Source organism: Neovison vison, chromosome 7 (assembly GCF_020171115.1).
Source record: "Neovison vison isolate M4711 chromosome 7, ASM_NN_V1, whole genome shotgun sequence".
NCBI classification, from domain to species: Eukaryota; Metazoa; Chordata; class Mammalia; order Carnivora; family Mustelidae; genus Neogale; species Neogale vison.
The window spans coordinates 55,501,452-55,527,780 of record NC_058097.1 but is presented as its reverse complement, the minus strand read 5'-3'; the positions used below and the strand labels follow the sequence as shown (position 1 = coordinate 55,527,780).

Genomic DNA, 26,329 nt, shown 5'->3' with positions numbered 1-26,329 from the left:
CCTGTGTCTGTGTGATGGGTTGGGCATGACCTTGTGGTGTGTATCACTTTGCTGACCTGTGTGCGATGTGTTGCAACGGTGTGGTGTGTGTGTGACTCTGGACCCGTGTTGGTGTGGTGTGGTGTGTGCGTGATTTTGGTGACCTGTGTCGTGTGTCGTGTGTGTGTGTAACTCTTGGCCCATGTCAGTGTGGTGTCCTGTGTGTGCGATTTTGTTGACCCGTGTCTGTGTGCTGTGTGTGGCGGTGTGGTGTGTGTGCCTGGGCTGTGTGTCTGCTTGGCAGGGAGGGGAGAGCGGCAGCGTCTTGCCTGCGCAGCCCTGCTCCCACTGCTGCGCACACACACATTCTGTGCCGTGGCTGCAGGCGGTGGAGATGGGGGGCGGGGGGGGTGGAGGAAGCAAAATAAAATTAAAAATTAAAGCTTGCCCGGAGTCCCCATCCGCATGGCGCGGACTGGCGGGGCAGGGGCTGCCGCAGCTCCCCCTCCACAGCTACCAGGTCTGGGGCCGGCTGTCCGTCTGTCCAGCGTCCTACTGGGGCCCCTGCCTGGCCCTGCAGCCCCGGCCCGGCCCGCAGGCCCGCTCCTTCCATCGGTTGATCAGCGATCAATGGGGCCAGGGGGGCGCCAGGGGCAGGGCGAGATCAAAGGGGCCCCAGGAGACGGACACTGGGACTAAACAGAGATGCAGAGACAGAGATGCGGAGACAGAGACAGAGGAGGAAAGACGTGGACACCTAGAAACATAAAAGAGCGGTGTGGAGACAGGGAGACGTGGGGATCCTGAGACAGGGACACAGGGACCCTGAGACGTGGCTCTCTGGACCCCGACAGTCAGGGCAGGGACCCAGTCCCTGCGGGCCCGATGGGACAGAGGCGGGGACAGAGAAGGGGCCGGCAGAGACGGTGAGACGGCAGAGATGCATGTGAGAGACGCGGGGGGAGCGTGGGAGCAGGGCCCGGAGCGCCGATCCCACGGCTCCTCGTTATAACGTGTCCGGAGGAGGCGGCGGGGAGTTGAAAGCGTCGGGAAGAGAAATCAAAACCAACACGGAAATGAGAGGGGCCAATGGGGGTGGGGGCGGGGGCGGAGGCAGGAGGGAGGGGGACCCGGAGAGGCAGAGCGAGTGGGAGGTGGGAAAGAAGTGGCCAGCGAGGTGCGGAGCCGGGAGGGAGATGGGGAGACTGAGGCGGGACCGGCTGGGGGCACAGAGGCCGGGCAGGGGCACAGGGGGAAGAGGGGAGAGCCTGGAGAAGGGACGGGGCGGGGAGGAGAAGGGGCGTGGGGAAGCCAGAGATCCAGGAGACCGAGGGAGGTTGGAGGGGGGACACAGGGGTTAGGGAGAGTGGGTGGGTGGGGAAGGATGGGGGGAGACTCCTGGGTTGTGGATAGACCAGAAAAGAGGGACAGAAAAATGGAAAAGAGATGGGGGGAGACAGAGAAGGGGAAAAAGATGAGTGCAGAGAAACATAGAGCGGGAGAGACCGGGAAGGAGAACAGCAGAGAAAGTTGGGGAGATTGGATGGGAGACAGAGGGGAATGGGGGCGTGGGGGCAGATTGGCTGCAGGCAATGGGGGGACCCCAAGAAGGCAAATGAGGTGGCAGGGGGTCTGAGTGCTGGAGGGGATCTTGTGGGAGAGACGCAGGGGACACTGGGTGGCGGTGTGGGGGGGGGGCACCTGGGTGTCTGTAGGGACCGGACAGGTCTGGAGGAAACGGGCTATCTGCCAAGTCTGGTCTGGCATCCAAGGGGTGAGCTGGATTTCTCGGGAACAGAATAGCTGTCCGGGATCTTTGGGCAGAGTGATGTCTGAGAGGAATGCTGTATTCGAGAGCATGTCTCGTCACCGGTGTTGGGTATTTGAGGGGGGTGTGTCTGAGTCAGGGGGTCTGAGGAAAGTGCTTTCTTTGAGAGGGGGTCTCAAGGGGTGGCGCGGTGAGGGGCTGAGGTGTCTGAGGGGGAAGATGTGTCTGAGGGGTGGGTGTCTGAGAGGAGCAGATGTCTGAGGGTTGGATGTTGGGGGGTGTCCGAGATAGCGGGCACCTGTGGGGAAGGGCTGGCAGAATGTAAAGGTTCTGAGAGACAGGAGGGGAGGGGAGGGAGTGTCTCAGGGGGATGGGGTATCTGAAGGAGTAGGGATCTGAGGGGGGCCATATCCAAGGGGGGAAAGGGGGTCTGCAGGGAGCTGTCTGAGGGAGAAGGCAGATCCAAAGGGGTAAGGGTTTCTGGGGGGTCATATGTCTGAGGAGGAAGGGGTGTTTGAGAGGTACTGTTTGGGGGGTAGATCTAAAGGGCAGAAGTGTCTGAGGGGGGCTGTGTTGAGGGGAGATGTATCCAAGGATGAAGCCTGTCTGAGGGGAGCTGTTGGGGGGGATGTTTGAGGGAAGGTCTATTTGAGGGGGAGATCTAAGGAGAGGGGTATCTAGGGGGGCTATCTCAGGGGGAGGCAGATCCAAGGGGAAGGGTGTCTGGGGGGTGCTGTTTGGTAGGGGAGGCAGATCCGAGGGGAAGGGGGTATCTGAGGGGTGGGGACGCTGGTGCACGTGGCAGGGGTCTGAGGTCTGGGCAGCAGGTTGGGGAGGGGCAGCTGTGGGAGCCTTCCTGCAGGGTGCGGGGCGGGCAGGCCGAGTCTGGCCAGCTCTGGGCTGGCAGATGAAAGCTGGGGGCTGCTGGGGAGCTAGATGAGCCAGCCCTGGGGTCTGCTGGGCGGGCCGTGGGGTGGGGACGAGGTTCAGAGCAAGACAAATCTGGGACGGCCAGAGAGAGGGACAGAGACGCAGAGACGGTTGAGAGGTCAGGCGCAAGAGAGCGGCTGGAGAGAAGGCAGCGGCAGAGCCTGCACAGCACGGGGTGGGCGGGGGGGGGGCGCCAGCCAGTGTGAGCGAGCAAGCCGGTGGGAGCAGTGGGGAGGGAGGCCCCGGGGTGCTGTGGGTAGTGATTGAGGCACAGAGCGAGGAGGAGGCTGCGGGAGGAAGGGTCCGCTGGCCGTGGGTGGAGAGGGCGGCGGGTGGCAGGATGGGTGGGCCTGGGCGGAGCGCCCACCCCACTGACCCCTGTCTGTCTCTCCTGCCTGCTGCCTGCCTGTCCCCGCGTGTCTGTCCCGGCCTCTCTGCAGGGCTGGCTCCACCATGGACTGTAGCTGCGTCTCCGACCTTCTCTTCGCCCCGCCCGCCCTGCCGGCTCTCTGGACCCCTGGTAACTGGCCCTGGCCCGGACCTCCCGCCCCTTCCCAGCCAGCCGGCTCCTCCTTTCTGCACCTCTCCTTGTCCTCCCTCCTCTGTCCGGGTCTCTCTCTCAGTCCCCTCAATGCAACCCCCTAATGAGAAACTTGGCTAAAAACTTCACAGCCAGCTGTCCCTGCCACTTGCCTGCTGGGACATGAGGGTCTTTGGAGGGTGGGGGAGGTATCGGGGTCCAAAACAGACAGGATTCAGGGGTCTGAAGTCCTGGGGTCCCGGCTGCGTACCTCTCAGCCTGCTCCCGCCCAGGACCTTCGGGCAAAGAGAGGCGAGGAGACTGGAGATGGCCAGGCACTGACGGAGCAGGGGCGGGGACCATGGGGGAACGGGCCAGGCGTAGGTGGACAGACAGACAGGGACTCCTGGGCAGGGGGACATGGAGACATGGCCCGGCCCGCTGGAGCCCTGGGAGAGAGGACGGACGGCCTGCTCAGAAGTGGACACCCAGAGCTGGGGATGTGGACAGTAAGACTGGCTTGGATGTGCCAAGTCACACGCCCCTCAGACGGGCAGTGTGTGTCTGCGCCAGTGCGTGTGTGTGTGTGCGCGCACGCAGACAGGCAGTCTGTGCCTGCTTCTATGTGGGGTCTCAGAATGTGTCCCTGTGTCATGCTTCAGAGCTTCTGGAAGAAGGGGTCACACTCGGAGAGTATGTCTGTGCGGCGTCAGTCTTTGTGTGAGCGGCTGTGCCTGTTTGCACACACACGGGAGGCTACCTGGGTGTCTCCACACTGGGCAGGTGGTGTTTCTTTGGGATGTCTAGCATGCTTACGTCTCAGGATTGGCAGAGTGGGGATGCCAGCTCGCCAAGTACGTCCCTGCCTCCATGGGGTGAGGAGCTTGCTGCTGTTACTTCTGGGTCTGGGCCGGGGTCCAGGATGGGGGTCTTGGTGGGCTTTGGGCTGGGCGGGTGGGTGCCCCCAGGCCTGTGTGTGTGTGTTGGGGTATGTGTGTCAGGAGGTTTCTTGCATCTGTGTTTCACTGAGTGTGATGGACTTTGGGGGGTCGTCATAATGTGTGTGTGTCTGTGGGCTGAGATGGGTCTTCTCGAGTGTGTGTCAGCAGGTACAATGTACCTGGGGACGTGTGTTTGAGGACAGATGGTGGCTCCAGACTGGGGTGTGTATCTGCGCGTGGGTGGCCAGTTGTGTGGTGTCATCTCTGGGGTTGCCTCTTCCTCGCTAGGATGTGTTCCGGGTGTGGAATGTGCCAAAGCTCGTGGGTTGATGGAGCTCTGTCTCCTGGAGTAAGAAAGACCCAAAATGGGCCTGAGAGAAAAATTATCCTTTCAGGGAGGAAGCTGCCTGGCCTTTGAGCCTTCGGCAGGGGAGGCACTAGCACCCAGGGACACACCAGGCAGCCCAGGTGGGACCCTGCTGCTCCTTGCCTCCCACCCCTGAAACTAGTCAGCCAGAGAGGGCAAAGATCTGCCCTGGGCATGCACAGCACATAGGTCACGTGGCTGCTCTCCCAGCTCAAGCTTAGTTCCTTCCCTGCTAATCCTTCCATCCCCATGTCTGGGCCTGCGGTCTCTGAGGCAAAGGGGGACAGGTGTGGGGTCACCCCATGTATGCCTGTCAGGCAGACACTTGTCTTGATGCCACACTGGTAGCTGGGCCTTCATGGTCCTATGCGTCTCCTGACGTGGCAGTGTGGTTAGCGGGGCCCTGTTCTGAGGGGCCCGGAGGGCCTGCCTTGGCGGAACGTTGTGTGTGAGCTGCCGCACCCCACTCTTCGCCCCCCGTGGGCCGTGGTGTCGCCAGGCGCCCCTGGAGTGTGAGTGGACGTCTGTGGGACCTGTACGCTGTGGGTGTCTGCTGACGCACGGGCGCTCAGAGTGTTGGAGCACAGATGTGTGTGTGGGGGGGGGACACAGGACATGAAAGGTACGAACGCGCAGACAGGCCTGGACGTGGCAGCCTGTGGTCAGTGGAGGGCGTCAGGGAGAGATGGAGTGGGGGGGGCGGATTGGGGGGCAAGGGCGTGGGAGGAGGAGAAGACAGCAAGACTGAGGGTATTCCTGAGAGCAGGCGAGAACAGAGGCCTCCTGGGGCTAGGCTGGAGGGGGCAGCGGGAGAAGGGCTGTGGACAAGGAGGGCTGCTGCTCCCATGGCCTCCCCACACTCTACCCCCAGACCCCGAACGCGGGCGAGTTGTGCCAAGGTAGAGGAGGAGCTGCAGGTGCTACTCCAGGCTCCCTGGGCAACGGAGTTCTCTGCCACTATTTGGACAGTTTGGGGCTTGGACGCCACCTGGGGTAGAGAGAGTGGGAACTGGTTCCCTAAAGATGGCTGAAGCTGGGCAGCTGCTTCTTGGAGACCAGGATTCAGGGGGGCCTCCTGGTTCCCAAGTCTGCGGGGGACCCAGAGCCTTGGACTTGGCATCCTGACCTGGGGCCACTCCCCTGCCTCCCGTCCCCAGGGTTTGCCTTCCCAGACTGGGCCTACAAGCCGGAGTCATCCCCTGGTTCGAGGCAGATCCAGCTGTGGCACTTTATCCTGGAGCTGCTGCAGAAGGAGGAGTATCAGGGGGTCATTGCCTGGCAGGGGGACTACGGGGAATTCGTCATCAAGGACCCCGACGAAGTGGCTCGGCTCTGGGGCATCCGCAAGTGCAAACCTCACATGAATTACGACAAGCTGAGCCGGGCCCTACGGTGAGGAGGGGCAGGGGGAGGCTGGCCCTGGGGGTTTGCTCTCGGTCTGCCAGGGCAGGGATCTCCGTGGGGTAGTTCCTGTGATTACCTGGGAGAGGGAGGGACTCGAGGAGGAAGGCCAGAAGCCAGGATTCCAGCCCCTGCTTCACCCCTGCCTTGCTTACCTGGGTTAAGGGACTTATGTGGGCCTCAGTATCCCTGCTAGTGCTCTGTGCACTAATGAGTCAGGGGCGCCCTCTTTACCTCCCTTGGTGCCCCTCCCCAGCATCCCCTTGTCCTCCCTCTCCCCACAGCTACTACTACAACAAGCGGATTCTCCATAAGACCAAAGGGAAGAGGTTCACCTACAAGTTCAACTTCAGCAAAGTCGTACTTGTCAATTACCCACTGTTGGATGTGGCAGCAGCCACCACGGGCTCCCCACTCTTGCTGACCCCTGGTCCCTTTGCGGGGACGCCTGGGCCAGATGCTCCTCCCCTTACCCCCGAGGTGAGTTAGGACACTGGGGTCCCCGAACTGGGGGTTTGATGCCCTCTCTCCAGCCCTCAACCCAGCCGGTCTAAGCTGTGAGGCCTCCCTCGCCTCCCTCTGCAGACACTACAGACCCTGTTCTCGGCCCCTCGCCTGGGAGAGCCAGGGGCCCGGGCGCCCCTGTTCCCTCCTGAGACAGACAAGCTGCGTCTGGACAGCCCTTTCCAGTTCCTGGGCTCTGGTAAGGGCCTGCGGGTGTGGGTGCCGGTTTGCGGGGGGGCATGCTGCCCATGTCTGAGGGAAGAGGATGGGGAAAGATGGGGAAAGGAACGATGCAGGAAGGAGGCCCAGGGTGAGGCTGCGTGTGTGCCTGTGTTTAAAAGCCACCGGAGGACTTGGGGAGAGGGAGGGGAGAAACGGGGGCAGGGACAGGCTGGGAGAGGGGCTTTTAGGCGACAAAGGACTGGAAAAACCAGGTGGGGGTGGAGAGCGGGCAGACACCACGTAGGAGACCCAATGGGCAGACCTCGGCAGACAGCACAGGGTGGGGGCACCTTCCCACAGTGTGCCCAGTCTGACCCACCCCGTGTTCCCCAGGTGCCACTGGCTATTCCAAGCCCCCCAGCCTGCTGGGTCCTTACAGTCGCGCCTTCCCAGACTATCCCTGGAACTTTAACCCGTATCTCACCGGCCCCTTCCCCAAGCTGCCCCCCTCTCTGTACCCCCCGCACTTCTACCCTAACCCTCTGGCAAGTACCCTGGGCCACCTGCCCTCAGTAGGGGCCGGGGGAGGCCCTGCAACTTCACCCCTCCTGGCTGCGGCAGGGGAGGCCCTGGGTCCTGAGCGCCCCTCAGGCCTGGCAGCAGCCCCTCGCCTGGCGCTGCCGGGAGCCAGGGGTCCGGAGGCCACACTGGGTGGGAAGGACGACAGCGACTCGGAGCTGGAAATCACGGACGTCAGCGGCTGCAGCTCTGACAGCGAGGGCGACGAGGGCCTCCCTGTGCCCCCCAAGGCCAAGGCAAGCAAAGCGGGGAGTGGCAGCTGAACCCATGTGGGGTGAAGGGTTCCACCAGGGTGGGGGTTGGGCAGCCACTCATGCCTGGCCTGGCCTACCCTCGATGTCCCGCCCGAGGCCGGGGACAAGCCCTCGACCCCTTCCCAGGACCGGGCAATTGGCTGCCCACCTTCTTCCCTCACCCCAGGCTGGGGTCTCCCCTCCCCTGTCCAGAGAGGGAGGGAACATGACGGTGACAGCCTCGAGCCTCCTGCCCAGGCTTGTTTGAGGGGGGTCCCCGCCTGGCCCCACTCCCAAAGTGCAATATGGCGCCCAGCCTCTCCTGCCCACATGCCCCCCGTGCTGTGCCCTGTGTGTTTGTGCGGCTGTGTCTCCCCTTGTGCTGGCCCCAGCCCTGACCCCCTCCCCACACAAGCCCCCTGGGACAGGGAGCTCAGAGCAATAACCCCGCCCCCAGCCCCACCCAGGAGGGCCCCCTCCCCACCAGCTCCTCACAACCCCCACTAGCCACCTCCAGAGAGTTTACTACAAAAATAAAAGAACGGAAAGGAGCGTGAGCTGTGCAGGATCCGGGCGTCACGGGTGAGTTGGGGCTTGGGGTGGGAGCATCACCTGGGGAGTCGCTGGCAAAACCCAGGAAAGAAGGACTGGACAAAGGCAGTGGGACAGACCCAGGAAAGTGATGCCAGTCAGTCGTGGAGGGCTCCAAACCCACTCCAGGGCCCCCACCCTATCCTCACAGACACAGAGCTCTCCTTAGATAATATATATTAAAAAATAAACCTCCAATTCAGGGTATAAAAACAGAGCAAAGGCACTTGGGGGTGGGGAATAGAGGTGTGGCCCCCCGCCCCCGGCAATACTGTGATGGCCCGGGGCATGGCAGGGTCATTGTGGTCCCCCTGGGAAGGAAGCCCTGAGTCCCCCAAGCAGAAGACAGGAGGGAGAGAAAGCCCAGGCCACAGGAGGTTGCGGGGAGACAGTGATCCCAGCGGGGCTCCCCCAGGCACAGCCCCCCGCCCCGGGCAGCCCAGCTCCCTCTCCTCAGGCCCTTGGGGTGGAGATGGCGGTGGCAGCTGTGCGGTGGCAGCGGGTGGCCCTCAGTCTTGCAAGGCCTGGGGGATGTAGGAAAAGGGAGATGGGGAGAGATGAAGAGAAAGGGGGAGGAAGGGGGAGAGGGAGGAGGAGGGAAGGGAGAGAGGAGGGTGCAGGAGGTGGAATGGGGACATGCAGGGAGACTGAGGCAGAGGGAGAGAGCAGCAGGGGGCTGTAGAGAAGGGAGCCACTGAGACGCCCACTCTGGTCCCTCCAGTTCTCCACTCACCTGCCTGGGGCCAGGAACCTCAGGTACAGCCAGGCTGGGGGGCAGCGTTCTCCCCGAGCTGAGATAGGAGGAGTCGCAGGCGACAAAATTCCTCCTCCACCTCCTGGGTGGAGAGTCCGCAGTGAGAGGGGTCCCTCCATGGAGTCCGGAGTCGGCTCCATCTCCCTGCACCCTGCTCCTCCCCCCAGGGTGCCACCTCCAGCTGTTTCATGGTCTCCTCCAGGCTGAGCAGCTTCTCCCGAATCTCCTGGGTCTGGTCCTGGGTCCGGTCCTGGCTCTGGGAGGCGCCCCCTGGGACCCCATCCCCTTCACGGGGAGGCCCCGCCCCGCTGTCTTCCTCCGAGGGAAACAGGAGCTGCTTCAGGGACAGCACTGGCAGGGACAAGGGAACAGAGTCAGAAGAAGGGCTGGGAAAGAGGCTGAAGGCTGGCAGCGGGGATCCCAGAGGGGAAGGTGGGGGCCAGGCTGCAGGTGGGGCTGGGGGACGTGAAGGGGTGCAGAAGAGAGGCAAGGAACACAGGGGGGAGGGACAGAGGCTGTGGCAGGAAAAGGGGGCTTGGGACCACCGAGAGTGTGATGCAGGCCAGGCACGCTGGGCCTGGGCAGGAGGCAAGCTGGGAAGGGGGGCTAGAGGCAGCCCCCCGCGGCCTACCTTTCTCCAGGGCCTTGGCAGAGAGCTGGCCCTCGGGGCCGGGTCTGGAGTAGGGCAGGAGCATGCTAAGGATCCTTTCTGTCCGGCCTGGGCGGGAGGCAGAAGCCGGAGCGGATGTTCAGCGGTTGCTGGGCCTCCTCATGACGCCCGCCCCCCTTGGCGCCCCCTGCAAAGGCTCACCATCCGCTGGGGGCATCTCTCGGCCACCGCCGTTGCCGTTCTCAGAGTTGCTGAGCAGGGGCTCTCGGGTGCTGGGGGGAGGAAGGACTAAATGATCCCACAGCCCTGGCCCTGGGGAGGAGGCGGCAGGGAGACAGCGGCGGGGTGGGGGAGGGCACAAACAGATAAAAAAGTTGAGGCTGGGAGATGGAGACAGAGGAGCCTGGGTAGGGGCTGGAGAGGCTGTGGTGGTGGCACACGCACACACAGACACAGACAGACACACACACCCGGAGCTCAAACTCCCCGGCTCCTCAGGCCTCCACTGTCCTCCCTCACCTGCTCGGGCTGGGCCGGGATTTGGAGCGAGAGGCGGGAGCGGGGACCTTCAAGGATCCAGCAGTCTCGGTGATGAGGGAACACCAGCTGGGGAGACAGGTCAGCGCCCCCAGGGCAGGCAGTCAGAGCCCCCAGATCCTACGCCGGAGCCTCCCACCCCCCAGCCCGGGCCTCCTCGTCCACCCAGGCCACCCTTACTTCTTCCGTTCCGACACGGTCTGGGCCACCAGTTCATAGATCTGTGCCTCCTGGTCCCACGTAAAAAGGACATAAAAGGCTTTGTGATCTGTAAGAGGAGGAGGGAGGGGGGTTCAGAGCCAAGGTTACCCCCATGTGCCCTCCCCTGAGTGTGGGCTAGAGGCTGGGGCAGCCCCTGCTGGCAGTGGCCTCGGGCTCCCACAGCTCACGCCATCCCTCACAGGCCTTGTCCCAAGGCCTCCATCTCACACCCCTTGTCCATCAGGCAGCAAGTCCCCAATCTGGCTTGCCCCACAGACCCCTGGAGCTGCTGATGCACCTCTGCAAAGCCCCAACTCTGTCTCTCCCACCCCGTTCCCCTATGGTCCCCAGGAGACAGCCAGAGGGCATTTCCCAAGACTGATGAGAGCGGGCTGCTCCCTGCAAACCCAGGGGAGCTGCCGGGCTCCCTTCTTAAGACCCACAATGCTCCTGGTCCCTTGGCTGCCTTCTTCGCCTCTGCTGGGGCCCCCTGGCACCCCCCCCCCCACATGCTCCCCAGCCCTCCGGGACGGTCACCGCCCACGCCATGGGCTGGTGCCTCACCGGTGGCCACCTCGCGGGTGATGGCGGACGTGAGCCGCAGCACCGGCCGCAGCATGGTCTTGCCGTCGGGTGTGGGTGTCAGCGTCCGACTGTGGGACTTGAGCAGTAGCCGCTCGTCCTGGCGCTGGAGCAGCAGCAGCAAGTCATCCAGCAGCAGCACATGGACTTCTGCAGGGCAAGGCCCAGGTTCAGCAGCTGCCCCTACCCCCCAGCACCCCGCCCCCGGCCCCCGCGCTCACCCACAGCCTTGTCCTTCGTCACCCGCCATGTCAGCGGGCCCTCATGCACCAGCTTCTTCTTGGTGATATCCAGGTTCTGGAGGCAGGAGGGCGTACCCGGTTGGCGCAGGGCACAGAGGGGAGGGGAGGGCAGGGGTCAGGAGGGGCAACCAGCTGGGACTGAAGAGGGGCTCTGGGTGGAGGGGTGGGGTGGCACCCCTTCCTAGGGTGCATTAGCAGAGAACTCCAGGGGCAGGAGGGGCAGGGCTGCCGGAGAGCAGGGGAAGGCCGGGGAGGGCAGGGCGGGCAGGGCCACCTTGAACTCGCTCAGCATGGGGTCGCTGCTCTGACGTAGGTGGGACAAGTCCAGGCGCTTCTGATAATCCTTGAGTCGCTGCCGGTGGGGGTGGGGGGAAGGGAGAGTCATGGGGAGGACCCGAAGGCTGTGGCTGACCCACAGTGACCCTGAAGGGGACAAGCCGAGGGCAGGGCCTGGCCTCCAGAGAAGGGGCCCTGAGATAGACAAGACTAAGGCCTGTCCAAGTCCCACACATGGACAGCCCATTGCCCTGGGGCCCACAGCCACAGCCAGGCATACCAGCAAGTCCTCCATGTCGCGCACAGCCTGATTGACGTGGTGCAGAATTTCTCGGCAGCACTCAGCTGCCAGTTCCACTTTCTCTCGTTCCGCCGGCTCTTCTGTGGCAAAGGAGAAGCAGGCCCTGGTGACCCCGAGCCGGGAAGCTCCTGGCCCGCCCCGCCCCGCAGAAGCTGGGGCCCTGTGCTCTGGGGCCCGGCGTGCTGGCACCTGTGTTCTGCCCGATGCTCTGGAGGAGCAGCGGATACTTGGTCAGACGCTGCATCTCCGTGGGGATCATATCCTTCAGCTGCAGGCGGCGACACCGGGGGCGGCTCTCAGCCTCCTGCGGGCAGAGTGTGCTGAGTGGCCCAGCTGGGGGCACGCGGCAGGAACTGTGACACCAGCACGCCTCCCCCCCCCACCCCCCACCTCCAGACCCTGGCCTCCCCCTCACCTGCACAAAGGCACAGAACCGAGGCTCCTTGCGCTGCTTGGCTTTGAGCTGCTCTAAGGCAAATGACTGGCGGCTGCAGAAGCGGGAGGAGATTTTCTGGAACCAGCTGCCTTCGGCACCATCAAACTACAGCGAGATTCAGGCCAGGGAGGGTGTCTCAGGTGGGATTGGGAAGAGCCAGGCCTCACGTGGGAAGAGCAGCCTCGACAGGCGCCTGCAGTGAGCGGCCCAGACCCTGGGGTCTTAATGGGAGAGGGGCTTGAGACCGGCCTCCCTGGGCCTGGATTCCAGGTCCCTGGCTGGAAAGAGGGGACCCTAGGGGGAGGCAGGGGCTGGGCGCCCTCACCCGAGCCAGCAGCACGTCTCCGATCTCCTCAATGAGGTAGCCACTATCCTGCCTGAGCTTCATCAGTCGATCGAGAAACAGGGCTGTGGAGAGCAGTAAGGGAAGGGAGCACTGTCAGGGCCCGAGCTGCAGCACGCAGAGCTGAGTGGGAGGCGGTGGTCAAGCTGCAGGTGTTGGATCCTGGGGGCCAAGGGGCCGCCACCCACCAGATGCCATGCCCTTGTTGGTGTGCCCCGGGAATATGAGCTCTGGGGGGTCCAGGGCTGCCTCCAGGGCTAGAAAGGAAGCTGCCCATGCCAGGCACTCAAGGAGAATGTACTAGGCTCCGGTTGAGCCACTGAGGCCTTGAGGAGGGAGCCGGCAGCGAGGCGCACAGCGGGCCACAGCCCTGCACTCACAATGCACCTCGATGAGCTCGTCCAGGCTGGGGAAGATGTTCTGGAGCTCCTCCAGGGAGAAGAAGCCCCCTTCTGCCATGGGCTGGTAGAAAAGGTCATGCAGCACCCGGAGCATGCGCACATGGGCGGCCTCAGTCACCAGCAGCTCTGCGGGAGCAGGAAGCATGGTTGGGAAGGGTGCGGGGGGTGGGGGGTGCACAGTCTCAGAGGCAGGCTCAGGGTGGGGGGACAGGGATAACTCTCCCTGGGTGGAATCATTTACCCCTGAACCAGCCACTGAGGATTCCTTATCCCACTGCTGGTGTTCCTTGGCTGCAGCAGCCAGCCCGGGTGACCAGTGGTCCCCTGTGCCTGGAACCCATGCCTTTCCCCGAACATGGGATTGTCAGTGCTACACCTGGGAAAATTCCAGGTGAACTGGGATGAGCTGGTCGCACCACCACCAGCAAGCCTACAGCTGTGTGTAGCATCCAGCAAGTCCCTCGGCCTTGGTTTCTGGAACAATGATAACCCTTTACACATATGTTGATAGCCTTGGATCCAGGGAGCCCCCCTCCCCCTACACTGCGAGGGAGCATGCCTGGGTTTCAGGGGCCCCAGGAGTTCCTGGAGACAATAAACGCACAACTTCATGTTAGGAATATTTTTCTGATGAGGGAAACGGCTGTGCTGTCCACTACGGTACCACTAGCCACACACAGTCCTTCGGATTTTAATTGAAATGAAATACAGTTCTGTAGTCAGTGGTACTTGTCACATTTCAAGTGCTCAACGGCCATTATGCGGCTGGTGGTAACCCTGCTAGGCAGCACAGAGGCTGTGAGTTTTCATTATTCCAGAAAATTCTACCAGATAACACTGCTTTCTATTTGGCTCGTATCCTTAGAAGGATACGAAGGAACACAAGAAGTATTCCCCTATGGCCCTAGAACTTCCGAATGAGTTCCCCTCTTACTATTAAGCAACGTGTAAATAAAACTTCTAAACCAGAGCTTCCAAAGAAGTGTTCTACTTTTGCCAAACGCCCACCCCACACCCAGTTCGAGATCGCAGAGAAGAATCAACACAGAAAGGATACTTCCATCATCTCCCTGCCCAGAAGCAAGCGCTGAGGATACACTGAGTATCTTCCGGAACTTGTTCCCATGGCACTGCTTTTGCCTCTGAACAGTTAAGTCCACACTGGAATGTTCTTACCTGGCCCCCCACCACATTAAACACTTCCCACGAATCCCCTCAGCTCTATGACCATCTTTTGAGGTGGGAACTATTACTTCCCGAATAAGGAAACAAAGATTTCCTCGAGAAATACAAGGTCATGTGACCCTTCCAGCTCTTACCAGCTCTGCCCTGCACTAGGAAAAAAACTCGCAGCAAACGTCACTTTGACAGCTGACAGCCACATTCCTGTTCCATGCGTGGCTGTTCCATGATGTATGTGACAAATGGCCCTCGGTGGTAATAGGCTGCCTTCAAGTCCGGCCCGTGGCCGGTGGCGCACAGAGATGGCAGCACCTTGTCCCTTCACCAGAACTGGGTGGCGTCCCCCGTACTCACCACTGATGACCTCCTGCCGCTTCACCTGGCTCTTGGGCAGGCTGTGCAGGGTGCCGAGGGGGACAAGCTCCCGCCAGCCAGGGGGCTCTTCTGGTTCTATTTCTAGTCCTGACCGTGCTGGGTCCCCTTCGTCTCCAGGCTCAGGGCTGTGAGACAGAGGCCTTGTTAGGTCCCCAGCTTGGGGCATCCCTGGGAGGAGACTTCCATTCCTAGTGTCCAAGCCCCACCTCCCCACCCCCAGCCTGCCCCATGGCCTTGGCATTCAAGGCCTCCAGAGCAGGCCCCAAATCTCTAAGTAAGAAGAGTCCCACCCCTCTCCTGTGACCTCAGTGTCCAATACGCAGTTCTCTCTAACTCTGGCAACAACCCCTCCCCCACCATCCTCCTGACTCTCCAGGCTGCCTCAGTAGATGGGGGAGGAATGACCTACGTGGCTCGTCGGGTAGGGCCAAGCACGGCTGTGGCAGAGCTGGGGTCCATGTCCACGTCACTCCGGGAGCGGCCCCCACCCCGGCCCTTAGCCCCGAGGCTGCCCCGGGAAGGCCGGCGGCGGTCACTCACCCGCAGGCTCTCCGAGCGCCCCAGACGCCCCGATAGCCTGGACCCCGAGGCCAAGGACAGAGTCAGGCAGAGGCCAGGACAGAGACAGGGAAAGACCAAGACAGGGACAGAGACAGGGAGAGACCAAGACAGGGACAGGTGGGAGAGACCAGGACAGGGACAGAGACAGGGAGAGACCAAGACAAGACCAGAGGTGGGAATATACCAGGTCAGGGACAGACAAGGAGAGACCAGGACAGGGACAGACGGGGACCAGGGTAGGGGAGACCAGGACAGATACCAAACATGCAACAGAAGAGAGGAGAGAGTCAGAAGGAGCAGTGGAACTTGGGACTTTGGGCTGTTGGGGCACTGAGGGTGGTCAAGAGGGATGGGGAAACTTGGTGGGGGTGGGGAAGGAAACCCAGTCCAGAGCAGAGGATTGACCCCTCCCTTCCCTGAGGCAAGGGGCTGGTTGGGGGGCAGAGCAGGGAGGGAGGGAGGAAAGATTTCAATACTTAGCTCTTCTGCTGGGAGGGTGATGTCCCCACCCACCCCTTGCAGGGTGAAGGGGAGGGGATGGCCCATGGGGAGAGGGGAGGGGCTGGGAGAAATGGGGGAGGGCCTAGCCCTCCCCCCCGCCCAGGGCCCACGGACCCACCTCTTCCATCTTCTGGGGAGAGAGGGGCACAGGGTCAGAGGAGGACCCAAATGGAACCCAACTCACCTCCCCCGCCCACCAAAGGATCCCCAAAGCAGCGGCACAAGGACGGGCAGGGGGCAGAGCCTGCCCCCCAACTGTGAGGAGGACAGGGCCCCCAGGCTTGGAGCACAGAGGGTGGGGGCTGGAGGACAGGGCACAGGGAGGCAGGGGCGGGAGCAAGGCGCAGGGCAGTGGCTCCAAAGAGGAGAGGAGGGAATGACAACCTAAAGAAGGGATGAGGGAGGGGGCAGGAGGAAGAGGGAGGCCAGGAAGAGCGGAAGAGGAGGTGCAGGAGGAGAAAGAGAAGAGGAGGAGAGAGAAAAGAGAAAGTGGAGGACGGAAAGAGAAGGCAGAGATGGGCAGAGGGAGGAGCAGGGCAGAGTGGAGATGGCTCGGGGACAGCAGGAGCAAATGGCAGCGCGACCCCGGCACACGCAGAACCTCCCCCCCTCCCCAGGGCCTGATAAGCCCCTTCCTGCTCCCCACACCCCAACCCCACACCCAGCCCCAGGCACCTCTCTGTGTCAGCACCCTCCTCAGTGCTCTCTGGGGGCGCCAGGGGCTCCAGGCTGGCCGGGCCCTGCAGTGGTGGGTCCCCCAGCTCTGGTGGGGCATCAACACCTGTGGGGTGGCAGGGAGAACAAAGATGGCTGCCAGGCCCTTATGGCAAGACCCCCACCCTGGGGGCCTCGAGCTCCTCCTGTGGCGTGGGGGATGGGGGGCGGACTGATAGAAGGGCCTCTGAGAATACGGCCACAGCAGCTGGGGCGAGGGCTTGGGGGAGCCATAGAACCAGGGAAGGTTCCACGTCCATTCCCTCCCTGACCCTCAGCTGGGACTTGCAGGGAGAGGATAGACCCCTTTTAGGCAGACTGAGGCTCAGACACGGCTTCCCAGATATAACGCGACTAAGCCGCAGAGCTGGGACTTGAACCCAGAACTGGCCAAGCAGTTGCCTTAGATCCCTAGAGGGGACTGACAATATACTCTGAGAGGGTTCTGGGAAATGACGCCTTGGGGGCGGATGGGAAATGTAGTCCAAGGAGGGGGGCTTAAGCAGCCCCAGGATAGAGGCTGGAGCCTGAGAGGACAGCCGTGAAGCAGGTGAGCAAAGGGGGGTGGTTTCTTAATACTACTGGGGACCAAGAGCAGGGCAGGGTAAGTAGAGAACAGAGGAGGAGGTGTCTCTGGGGGGCAGGGAGGCGCTCAAGAAACTCACCTGCTTCCCGGTCGGGGCTGTCTCCAGACAGAGGGTGTGGAGAAACTCCAGGGACGTCCTGCCCAGGAGCCCCGACGTTCCGGTCCCGGGAGGGCACTCCTAGGCCTCCCCTCCTTTCCGTAAGGCCTGGCTTCTCAGCTGGGGAGACATCCAGGGAGCAGGGGGAAATGAGAGCCCAACACGTCTAATCCACTGCAGCCTGCACTCCAGCCCCATCCTCCCCACAGTCCAGGAGCACCCCGACCCTCTCCCAGGTTCTCCCTACCCCCAGCCAGCTTCAGGACCATTACCATCAGCCTCGACTTTGAGGTGTCGGAAATCGGGGGCTGAAACGAGAGATGGGGCGGTGAGGCAGGGGTGCCGTGGGGAAACAGGGCGGGCAGAGGCCAGGTACCTCACCCTGAGGCTCGCCCCGGTTCCAGCGGGCGGCATCCAGTAAGATGCTCAGGCCTTTCTTGGTCTTGGTTGGCTCATCTGACCGCCGATTCCCCATCATCTGAGGGAAGGAGGGAGAGTGAAGGAGGGGGCTCTCCATCTCTGAGACCATAACTGAGCAGAATCAGACCCTGGGAGCCCAAATCACGGGGCTCCCCAGGGGCTTCTGGGGAGGGAAGCGCCAGGTTTGGGTGCTCAGGGGAAGCACCTTTTTTCGGAAGAAATTCCTCCCCGACTTCTTGTCCCCGCTCTTGGTCCGCACCCCAAGGTGGCGCATGTACAGGCTGATGGCGCTGACCACAGCGGCACTGTGGGGAGGGGTCAGTCAGGGCCCCGAAATGCGTGCAGATACACACACGCCCATGGCCATGGGGGCACTGCTGTCCCCCAAGCCTTCCCCTCTGCATTCACTTCCCACCCCAGCCCCCCAACCGGTTCCAGGTGAGTGTCTGAGGAAGGCAGAGAGTGCTCCAGAGGACGGGGCCCCAATCCCCAGTCCTCCTCCCTGGGGCCTGGGGGACTAAATGCCTCTCCTGCCGTTCTCTCTGCTTCTCTTATCACCTCTTTTCCTCATCGGGAGAGATGGTGTGTCTGCAAAAAGAAGGAAGAAGTTTGCGACAAACTTGCTAAGCCTGGATCCCTGTCTATCCAGCACAGGTGTCCGGGGTGCTGCCCCTTCGATGAAGGAACAGAGAGAGGCAAGGCGGAGAGGGAGAGGGCCACGGCTACAGGGAAGGAGGAGCACAGCAGAGAAGAGCGTCTCTTGAGAGCTCGGAGTGGCAAGGACAGGACCCAAGCGCCAGGCCCAAACACAAGACCATGGAAAGCCCTGGAAACTGGGAGGGTACCCCAAAGCTGGGAAGAGACAACACAAAACCAGCTGAATTACAAATGCCAGGGCTGGGGAACCCAGAAGGCAGGGGAAGAGCCCAAAGGTTAAGGAATGAACCCTGAAGCTGCAGGGACCCCACCCCCACGCCAAGCTGGGGAGCAGGCAGGCCCCACTCACTGCATCTCCTCCAGGTGGGTCAGTAGCCGCTCGGCCAGGTGCCGCTCCCGGGCCTCAAAGCTGGCACGGTCCCGCCCAACCCAGGCCTCCAGCTGGGTCAGGTCGTGCTCCCAGGGTGTCATGCCCATGAGCCGCTTGGAGCGGAAGTCCTCCAGCAGCCGGCTGACAGTGGCCTGCTGGTTCTGCACCACGTCCTGCACGAAGTGCCGCTGGACATCCTCAGAGAGGAGGTCGGGTCGCGTGCGGTCTGCAGAGACATGGGCAGGGGGTTGCTCCCACCCACCCTCAGACCCCTGATGGGTGCGCTTCCTTGGGTTGCCGGGTCCAGGGGCGAGGACGGGAGTCTGCGCTGTCCACGGGAGCAGGGGAGTGTGACTTCCCACCCCAGGGCTCCCCTGCCGGACACTCCTCCCTCACCCACAGTCCCCTTCTCTCCTTACCGAGTTCAAAGGAGACAGTGGGAGGGACCGGCACTCGCAAAACCTGCTCAGGCCAGAGAACAGGGTGAAGGTGAGGGCCAGGGCAGTGATGGGGTCACCACAGCCCAGGTGCCTGCTGGGAATGATGGTCTGAAGGGAGGGAGCTAGGGAGGGAGGGCCAGGTGGGCACCGAGTCTCCCCAGGACCAGGTTGTGGGGGGATTGGGGCCCCTCAGAGGTGTCTCTCACCGCAGTCTTGTCCAGGAAGCTATGGTAGAAGTCAAGGAAGGCCTTTTTGGCCTCTTTGGGACCCAGGGAAGCCAGTATGTCTGCGTGCAGGCAGCAGAGCTGGAGAGACAGAGAGCATCACGTGTCCTCTCCCTCCCAGCCCCAAACCACATTCTCCCTTGAAAAGCTTGAGGCTCACGTCTTCTGATTAAGAGCTCCCTGGTCTCTACCACCCCCACACCCAGGCCCTTGCCTCTCTTGGCCTCCCTGGGGGCCAGCGTGACCATTTGCTCATTTTCTATCCTGTGAAGTGGCTATGGTTTGGTTTCCTGCTATCTCCTACTACACTGAGAAGCCCGGGGCCTGTAGCATGCTGTTCTAACCCTTGGTCCATGTTCACCTGGTCAGTCATGATCACTGGTTGTTAACGCCTTTTATAGATGAGAACACTGGGCTCAAGTAGCTTGCCCCAGGTCACGATGCTACTTACTTAGTGGCAAAGCTGGGGTTAGAACTTAGAAAGCCTGTTCCCCTAGAACCCAAAGCCTAGAAATACTGCAAAAACCTGAGGGACACACGTATGTATGTATGTGAGAAAAAGGGAGGGAGGTTCTGGCTTATCAGTGCCCCAGAGAGGCCCCGAGCACAGGGGGCTGGGCAAATCACCAGGTGGACGAGTGGGGCTCACTCATTCATTCACCACTCATCCCCCCCGAGCTCGCCTGCCCTTCAGCCCCATGCTGGGCAGTTACCGGCACTGCGCTGCCCGCTCCCACCTGTCTTGGCTCCTGGGGTCTCTTGTTGGGTAAGGAACACAGTCTGTGTGCCAAGGCCTTACCCTAGTAGGGGTAGGACTCTGTTTTCCTGCCATAAACACTTCCAATCTCTGCACACCCCCAAACTCCACGACAAAACCCCACAAGAGGCCCATAGGAAGCAGCCCAGGGCCACAGCTATCTCCTGGCTGCCTGCCCAGCTGATGAGGCAAGGGGGCTGCAGCAGGCCAGAGTCTGAATGCTGGGGGCCACCCGGGTCACCTCGGCCAAGCGCCCGGCTCTGGCTGGGCTTGTTTCCACATCTGTAAGAGGACATAGCAGTCAGCACCCTCCCTGGGCTGAGTTCAGGACCCCAAGTTCTAGAAAGCTCAGGCTCGCTAGGGGGACCTCCTTGCCCAGAGGGGCACAGCCTCCATTCACAGGGGAGGGGCAGCCACTCTTCTGGAGAGAAGGCATTTTCCCGATTTCCTGCCCATTTCTGAAGCTCCGGGGTCAGTCGATGCACCCCTCCTTCTTGGAGCCCTGGGCATCCCAGCCCAGCAGCTCTCTCATGTCTGGCTGGGGGGGGGGGTGTACCCTGTTGTGCACTTCCAGTCTGGTCCAGTGCTCCGGGCTACACCCTAGCTGCAGCCTGGGCTGGGCCACCCTAGGTCTCCTTGCGATGAGGACCTTGTCCCCAGAGCACCCCCCTCCAGCCTGCGCAGTAGCATCTTCCTTCCTGAGTCACGCACTGGGCTCTCCAGACCCTACAGGGCAGCATGGCTGCCCCTGACAGGGCCCAGGAAATTTCTGCCTCTTATCTGGGATAGTGAGTTCTGCTCGCTCTGCTTTGTGTGCTGCTTGTGGTGGTTCATTGTTTCTGGGGCAGCCAGACCTGGGAAGGCCAGGGGCTTCCCTCCCACAGCCCTGGGCCCCGAACGATGGACGAGTGGCCCCTGCCGAGGCCGCAGAAGAGGATTCCACTTCCAGGGTCAGCAGGAGGGGCCATGGATGGGTGACACAACCACTGGCAGGGAACGGGGGTGGGGAGCCCGGGGCTCTGCTGGCTTCTGGGGTCTCCAATGCTCTCTGCCTGACCCAGCTCTGAGTACCCTCCCCCCTGCACTCACTCCTTGCGGAGATTTGACGGGGCACCCGCAGTCTTGCCAGGGTCACATGCCTAGCACTCTGGCTCTCTCTTCTAGATCTCACGCTGTGTGCTCTGGATCTGTTTCCCGGACCCTCCCAGCTGGGCTTCTCTGGTCGGTCTCACTGAGCGGGGTGGCCAATCCGGGTCTCAGCCCTCCCTCTGCCCACGCAGCCCCGCCCTCACCAGGGGTCCCGGTTCAAACTGCAAGGCCACGTGCTGCAGAAAGGCCATGAGGTGGGCAGGCCGCCGCTTCACCTGCTCCAGGCTCTGGAACTGGCTGTTGTGCTCCTCTGCGTTCTGAGGGCGGAGGGCGAGGCGGTGAGACAGTGGGGAGCAGAGCGGCACCTTGGGCTTGATCCCTCCCCTCCCTGGCAGCGATGACACCGTAATAGCTGGGACTGGGGCTGGTGTCAGGGACAGCAGATGAGTCAGCGGTACAACGGTACAACGGGGGGTTATGAGGACAAGCATTAGCATGGGGAATAGGGATCGGTGCTGCGATTAAGGGGGGCAGTGAAAAAACCCGGGGCTAGAGTTAAAAGGGTAGGAGTCCACGCTATAATGGGACACCAAGGATGGGGCGGGAGGGAACAAGGATTGCGGTACCCAGATTACAGAAAGAGGGACAGGCAATGAGAGGAGGCGGGGGCCAGCATCCCACGGGGGACCTGAGGAGGGAGGGGACACTGAGGATGGGACTTGAGGGCTGGGGCCCACGGAGGCTGGGACAGAAGCTTTTCCACCCCATCTCCCCCTCACCGTCTCCAGCTCATTCTCAAAATCCTCATCCTCAGCCCCAATGATGCTGACTGGCACCAGGCCAGGCCGCAATGGTCCTGGGGCCTATGGAAAAGGAGGGATGGCTTCAGCTGGGGATGCAATGCCAACTCACAGCCCCCCAGTCCCCTGCCCCTAGGCTCTCTCCACTCACCAGCCTGCGGGCGATGTCCTCTGCCTCCATGGGCTCCACAGGGCTGAGGAACAGGAGGGGCCACGGTCAGTGGGGGCAGGAGACAGTGGCACAGGGCGGTTACTCACAGATTCCTGGCCCAGGTGTGAAGGTGAGTAAACAGCGTCCCCCGCCCCAATCCCGGCCTCCACAGCTCAATGGGGCCTCTGTGTGGCGACAAAGAGCCCTTCAGAGGCTAGCCAGGGCGGGGAGCCCAAGGACAGGGAGCCTTGGGAGGGTGGGGGAAGCGATGGAGGCCCAGGAGCCAGGGTCACTAAGAGAGCTGTGGCCATGAAAGCCTGTAATTTGGGGTCTCTAATGGGGAACAGGCTGGGGGCCAGGACTCCTGGGTCTGAGGGAGGAGGGAGCAGCAGGTTAGGTCTGAGAAAGGAGACCTGACTCTTGGGTCTGAGGGAGGAGGGGCTGCAGGTTGGTCTGAGAAAGGACAGGCTGGGAGCCTAGATTCCTGGGTCTGAGGGAGGAGGCACTGGGAGTCTGGGCTCCTGGGTCTGAGGGAAGAGGGTGCTGCAGGCTGGGTCCTAGGGAGGCAGGGCCTGGGAGCTAGCAGAGTTGGGAAGGTTAAAGGAAAGGTAGAAAGGAGATAAATGGGGTGTGTGGGGGCTGCTCTCCTAGACCTGACAGGCTTGGGGCCGGATGTTGCCTCTGAACCCACCAGCCCCACTTCCTGTGACAGGAAATCTAATGGCAAATCCCCCAACCCCCAACTCTCTCCACATAAGAAAACAAAACTCTGAACCTCTTTCCAGAGACCCAGAAGTCGCTTTCCCTCGGGGACCTGGTATCTTCCCCTGCTTCCAATCCCATAAAACAAGGGATGGTCCTTAGCCAGCTCATCCCCAAGGTGTGTCTGTCTCCCCTGCCCTGCCTCTATCTGTCCCGCTGGCTCTCCTTCCGTGGCCAGCTATCTGTCCTCTGGCTGTCTGTCCCTTGAATGTGCTTGAAGTCTTTGCCTCTCTTCTCCTGGTCTCCTTCCCTCTCTCCCTCCCTTCAGACCTGTCTCCCTTTCCCACCATCTCTGCCCTCCATCCCCCTCCACCACCTCGCCCTAGCTTCCGTTGCTGTCTCTCCCCTCTATCTGTCTTCCCACATCTGGTTCTGCAGCCACCTGAGTCCTCGAGTCACTGTGTCATGCACTGTCTCTCTCTCTCCCCGGCTCTCCCATCATCTCCCTTAGAGTCTCTGCTTTCCTGTGTCTTCCCACCACCATCTTCTCGGTCCTTAATTAGTCTGACTAATGCCAGCAGAGCCCCTGTCAGGCGGGAAGGAGGTGGGGAGGGGTGGACCAGTGGGGTGGTGGGGGGAGGGGAGGGGGATTCCCCCCACAACCCAAAGCTATTTCCAGCCCCGGTTGCCTGAGGCTCACCCTTCTGCCTCCTCCACAGGCCTCCTCCCTAGCACTCAATAAACGGTGGGTAGGATTTTGTTTATGACCATGAAACAGTGATGCTTTCTGGAGTGTCCCTGTGTCATCCCATGGGTTCCCCAGAGCACACGACATTCCCTTTCTCTTCCATAGAGCGCCTCTGTCCACCTCCAAGCTTGGGTGATTTAAGATTTGAGCATTAATCTTTTAATCGTTTAATCTTCACGTAAATAAACTTGCAAGCCGGCACCAAAAAAAAAAAAAAAAAAAAAAAAAAAAAAGCAATTATTTATTAAAAAGCTAAACTTACCTAGCACGTAACAGCGTGCTAGGCATTGCTCCAAGTGCTTCTCACATCTGAACTCACTCAAGCTCACAACCACACGCATCCCATACAATTACTACTCCCGTTGGAGACAGAAAACCTTCACCAGGCCACTGGCAGCAACTTCTGGAAAACATGACCGCACACATGGAAGGTCCATGCTCACCCCACCGCGGGGGCAGCGTGGGGGGAGGTTCAACAGAGGCAGGGAGATTCCAAAAAGCACAAAGGAGAGGACACATGTCATGTGAGCAAATGCTCAGGGCCAGGCAGGCCCCAATCACGCACCTGATGCCTATTACCTCTGCATTCCTCATCACAGAAACACGAAACAGTGGCTAACCGTTAGTGTGCGCTAAGTGTCATAAAGTATATGCCAGGCATAGCATTATTGCTTTACAGGTATTAACTCACTGAATCCTCTAAATAACTCCTGGAGGTCAGTTTTATAACTATTTTCATTTTACAGAAGAGAAAACTGAGGCACAGCTCTTAAGAGACAGAGTGAGGATTCAGATCCAGGTGGTCTGACTTCAGAGTTCACACATTTAACTATGAGAATGTGCTCCTTCAGAGCACGTGGAATCCCACCCCCCACTCCAACCTTAGGAAACTAAAATCTGAACCGAAGGCACATCTGATCCCTTGATGGTGTCTGGGGAAGTCAGGGGTCTGTGGGCACTGTGACCGGCAGGAGTGCGGGCTGCTGCTCAGGCTGCTCCACAGAGGCTTAGGGCTCAGAAAGCATTCTGGAAGGGAAGGTGCGGGGTTGGCTGCTTAGAAGACAGACGGTGAGGGGGTACCACAAAGGGTATTCACACACTGAGGCTGTCAGATGGGTTTGTAGGCAACTGAAAAAGCCAACCGTCCAGCAGCAGGGACACTGTGTCCATGGGACTGGGGGTGGTGGCGGTCGGGGAAAGTTTAGAAGGTTCTTAAAGGTGTGGGTCTTAGAGCAAAGCAGGCACCAGTTGGGGACTGTATGGGCACCTGGATTCTGTGCAAGGTAAGACACTGAGCGGATGACCCGGGTCCCCAAGAACCTCCGGAAGCCGTAAACAACTAAAAATACAGAGTAGTCAAGGTAAGTTCACAAGGGGCCCTTGGAAAGTGTAAGGCTCCAGATTCTCTTCTACTGGCAAGTTCAAACAAGTGGGTCTACACGGAGGATCACATCGGATCATGATCATGATTCCGTAGGTAAAGCAGCCAGTCTAGGGGACATATGGAGACTTAAAACGGGAGCAAAATTCTATAGACGCATGTGGTGGTCCCAAGACCCAGGATTCTAGGGGGTGATACTGACCGGTGGGGACCCCACATCTGTAAGAAGCCGAGTTTCCGGGGGTGGGTAGCAGGAAACTGGTGGGTCTGTTGGAACTTGTAATTTATATGGAACGTGGGGCATCTATACCAGCCCCAAATCCTACGTAGGACGTGGCGGGTCTACGCGGGCCCCAAATCCTACTACAAGGGACGTGGCGGGGCGCACGGCCAGGGATGATGGGGCGGACCTGCGGAGTCAGGATCTGACGCCCGCCGGGGGCCGCGTCCCTCACCTGCTCCCGGTCGTAGGAGAATCCACCACAGCAGCCAAAACCGAAGCCCCTGCGCGCCGGCTCCAAAGTCCCCCACCCCCGCCTCCGAGTCGCTCTAGCTGCCCCAGCGTCTACCTTTGCTTCCAGCTCCACTCCTCCCGCCAGCCGCTCTAGCCTAGCCGCTGCCGGGTTCCTATCTGGGAGACTCTACTCCTCTCGCCGGCCGCTCTAGCGCTCCACTGCGCCACGCTGGCCAGAAAGGGCCGCTCTGGCCTGCCTTGGAGGGCTGGCGTTTCCGTATCTCGACTGCCCCTGTCACTCTACCGTGCCCCGCCCCCCGCCCCCGCCCCCCCAGCCAGACTACAGAGTCCTTCCAGCTCCCCCGGCCCAGGGCTCAATCCCAGATCTCCGAGTCGCCCCTGGCCCTTAGTCTCCGGCCTGGGTTCCCCACCTTATCTTGCCTTCCTAACTCCGGAAACAGCTGAATTTCCAAGGCAGACACTAATTTTCCCGGCACCCCCACCGCCCCGGCCGCACACTTTGCCGGGACTGTAAAGCGAAACTCCTGGGTGCCAGGGTACCTTTCCCCCTGACATGCAGTGTCACTTGGAAAAAGTAATTACTTCTTCCCGAGACTCAGTCTTCCCGCCTGTACAATGGGGGAAGATCTCCAGCTCTGTCATCTACAACCCGTCTCTCAGGGTATATAATTAATGGCCCAGAAAAAGGGCTTTCCCAAAAATGCTTTCAAACGCGCTCTGCAACTTCCAGCTTCACAGGGGCCTACGGCGTAGTTATTGACGTTTTTTCCTTTTCGGTGGCCCTAAAGCATGTGGGGTTGGAGGACGGTAGTTGAAAGCACCTGCAAGTTCAAATCCCAACTCCACTCGGTCTCACGGTGTGTGGACCCGGGGACGAGTCGGTTCCGCTCCCTAAGCCTCAGTTTCCCCACCCGTACAATAGGAGTGATCATCCGTCCTCCGCTGGACAGTTGCGAGGCCTTGACCCCGGCCTTGCACCCTTCATCCCCACTTACTGGGCACTCGGCAGGTGTTAGTTCTCCTCTCTTTGCTCCCCTTGACAGATGGGGAAACTGAGGCCCAAGGAGGGGCCGACGCTGGCTCTGAGGGGCGCCGAGGAGGCCCCAGCACGGCCGGCAGCGCCCCGGCCCCCTCCCTCCTCCTCCCCACTTCCCCTGGCAGCCTAGGGGCGGGAGGCCGGGCGGGGCCGGGACCGTGTACCTGGAGTCCGGCGGGGAGGTGACCGGCGGGGTGCCCGAGGTCGGGCTCGGCGATCCCGGGCCCTGCGTCCCGGCTCCCGCTTCCTGGCTCTGGCGGGGCAGGAAGTTGGGGCGTTTTTCCGGAGGCCCCCGCCCCGCCGCCCCTCCCCGCTTCCTGCCCGCGCCCCGCGCCCGCCCGGCACCTCCGCTTCCTTCCCCTTCTCGCAGCCCGCCGGGCCCCTCCTTCCCCGCTCGGTGGGGGA

The 26,329-nt window shown here is 61.3% G+C and overlaps 2 protein-coding genes across 5 annotated transcripts; one reads left to right on the top strand and one right to left on the bottom strand.

The window, feature by feature from the left end:
* Nucleotides 1-2,959: 2,959 nt before the first annotated feature.
* ERFL (ETS repressor factor like) lies at nucleotides 2,960-7,777 on the top strand. The gene is made up of 6 exons (XM_044257253.1): nucleotides 2,960-2,978; nucleotides 3,118-3,197; nucleotides 5,663-5,897; nucleotides 6,191-6,386; nucleotides 6,492-6,609; nucleotides 6,966-7,777. The coding sequence occupies exons 2-6, from the start codon at nucleotides 3,131-3,133 to the stop codon at nucleotides 7,412-7,414; spliced, it is 1,065 nt and encodes a 354-aa protein (XP_044113188.1). The 5' UTR covers nucleotides 2,960-2,978; nucleotides 3,118-3,130; the 3' UTR covers nucleotides 7,415-7,777.
* A 358-nt stretch (nucleotides 7,778-8,135) lies between these two features.
* ARHGEF1 (Rho guanine nucleotide exchange factor 1) lies at nucleotides 8,136-26,193 on the bottom strand. Of its 4 annotated transcripts, none has more exons than XM_044257249.1 (31): nucleotides 26,089-26,193; nucleotides 21,583-21,625; nucleotides 21,411-21,494; nucleotides 20,835-20,948; nucleotides 18,768-18,866; nucleotides 18,541-18,583; nucleotides 18,101-18,347; nucleotides 17,653-17,682; nucleotides 17,300-17,399; nucleotides 17,056-17,152; nucleotides 16,947-16,982; nucleotides 16,657-16,794; nucleotides 15,953-16,058; nucleotides 15,396-15,407; nucleotides 14,625-14,792; nucleotides 14,195-14,340; nucleotides 12,638-12,784; nucleotides 12,240-12,322; nucleotides 11,894-12,019; nucleotides 11,668-11,782; nucleotides 11,458-11,558; nucleotides 11,176-11,253; nucleotides 10,881-10,956; nucleotides 10,642-10,809; nucleotides 10,057-10,144; nucleotides 9,859-9,945; nucleotides 9,541-9,611; nucleotides 9,361-9,447; nucleotides 8,905-9,080; nucleotides 8,709-8,811; nucleotides 8,136-8,499 (listed from the first exon to the last, which is right to left on the bottom strand). In XM_044257249.1, the coding sequence occupies exons 2-30, from the start codon at nucleotides 21,610-21,612 to the stop codon at nucleotides 8,728-8,730; spliced, it is 2,937 nt and encodes a 978-aa protein (XP_044113184.1). In that variant the 5' UTR covers nucleotides 21,613-21,625; nucleotides 26,089-26,193; the 3' UTR covers nucleotides 8,136-8,499; nucleotides 8,709-8,727. The 4 variants fall into 4 exon arrangements, with proteins under 4 accessions (XP_044113184.1, XP_044113186.1, XP_044113185.1 ...); XM_044257251.1 differs by having other exon boundaries at nucleotides 16,947-16,958; XM_044257250.1 differs by lacking the exon at nucleotides 26,089-26,193 and adding an exon at nucleotides 24,869-24,965.
* Between the last annotated feature and the right edge of the window lie 136 nt (nucleotides 26,194-26,329).

What these genes read in the sequence shown, in the direction of transcription:
- ERFL (XM_044257253.1), top strand. Translation starts at nt 3,131, where the DNA reads ATGGACTGTAGCTGCGTCTCCGACCTTCTCTTCGCCCCGCCCGCCCTG. An exon ending in AAGCTGAGCCGGGCCCTACG is followed by an intron (nt 5,898 to 6,190) that starts GTGAGGAGGGGC and finishes CTCTCCCCACAG; the next exon opens with CTACTACTACAACAAGCGGA. An exon ending in TTTCCAGTTCCTGGGCTCTG is followed by an intron (nt 6,610 to 6,965) that starts GTAAGGGCCTGC and finishes CGTGTTCCCCAG; the next exon opens with GTGCCACTGGCTATTCCAAG.
- ARHGEF1 (XM_044257249.1), bottom strand. Translation starts at nt 21,612, where the DNA reads ATGGAGGCAGAGGACATCGCCCGCAGGCTG. An exon ending in CCTCAAAGTCGAGGCTGATG is followed by an intron (nt 16,795 to 16,946) that starts GTAATGGTCCTG and finishes ATGTCTCCCCAG; the next exon opens with CTGAGAAGCCAGGCCTTACG. An exon ending in CGAGCTCATCGAGGTGCATT is followed by an intron (nt 12,323 to 12,637) that starts GTGAGTGCAGGG and finishes TGCTCTCCACAG; the next exon opens with CCCTGTTTCTCGATCGACTG.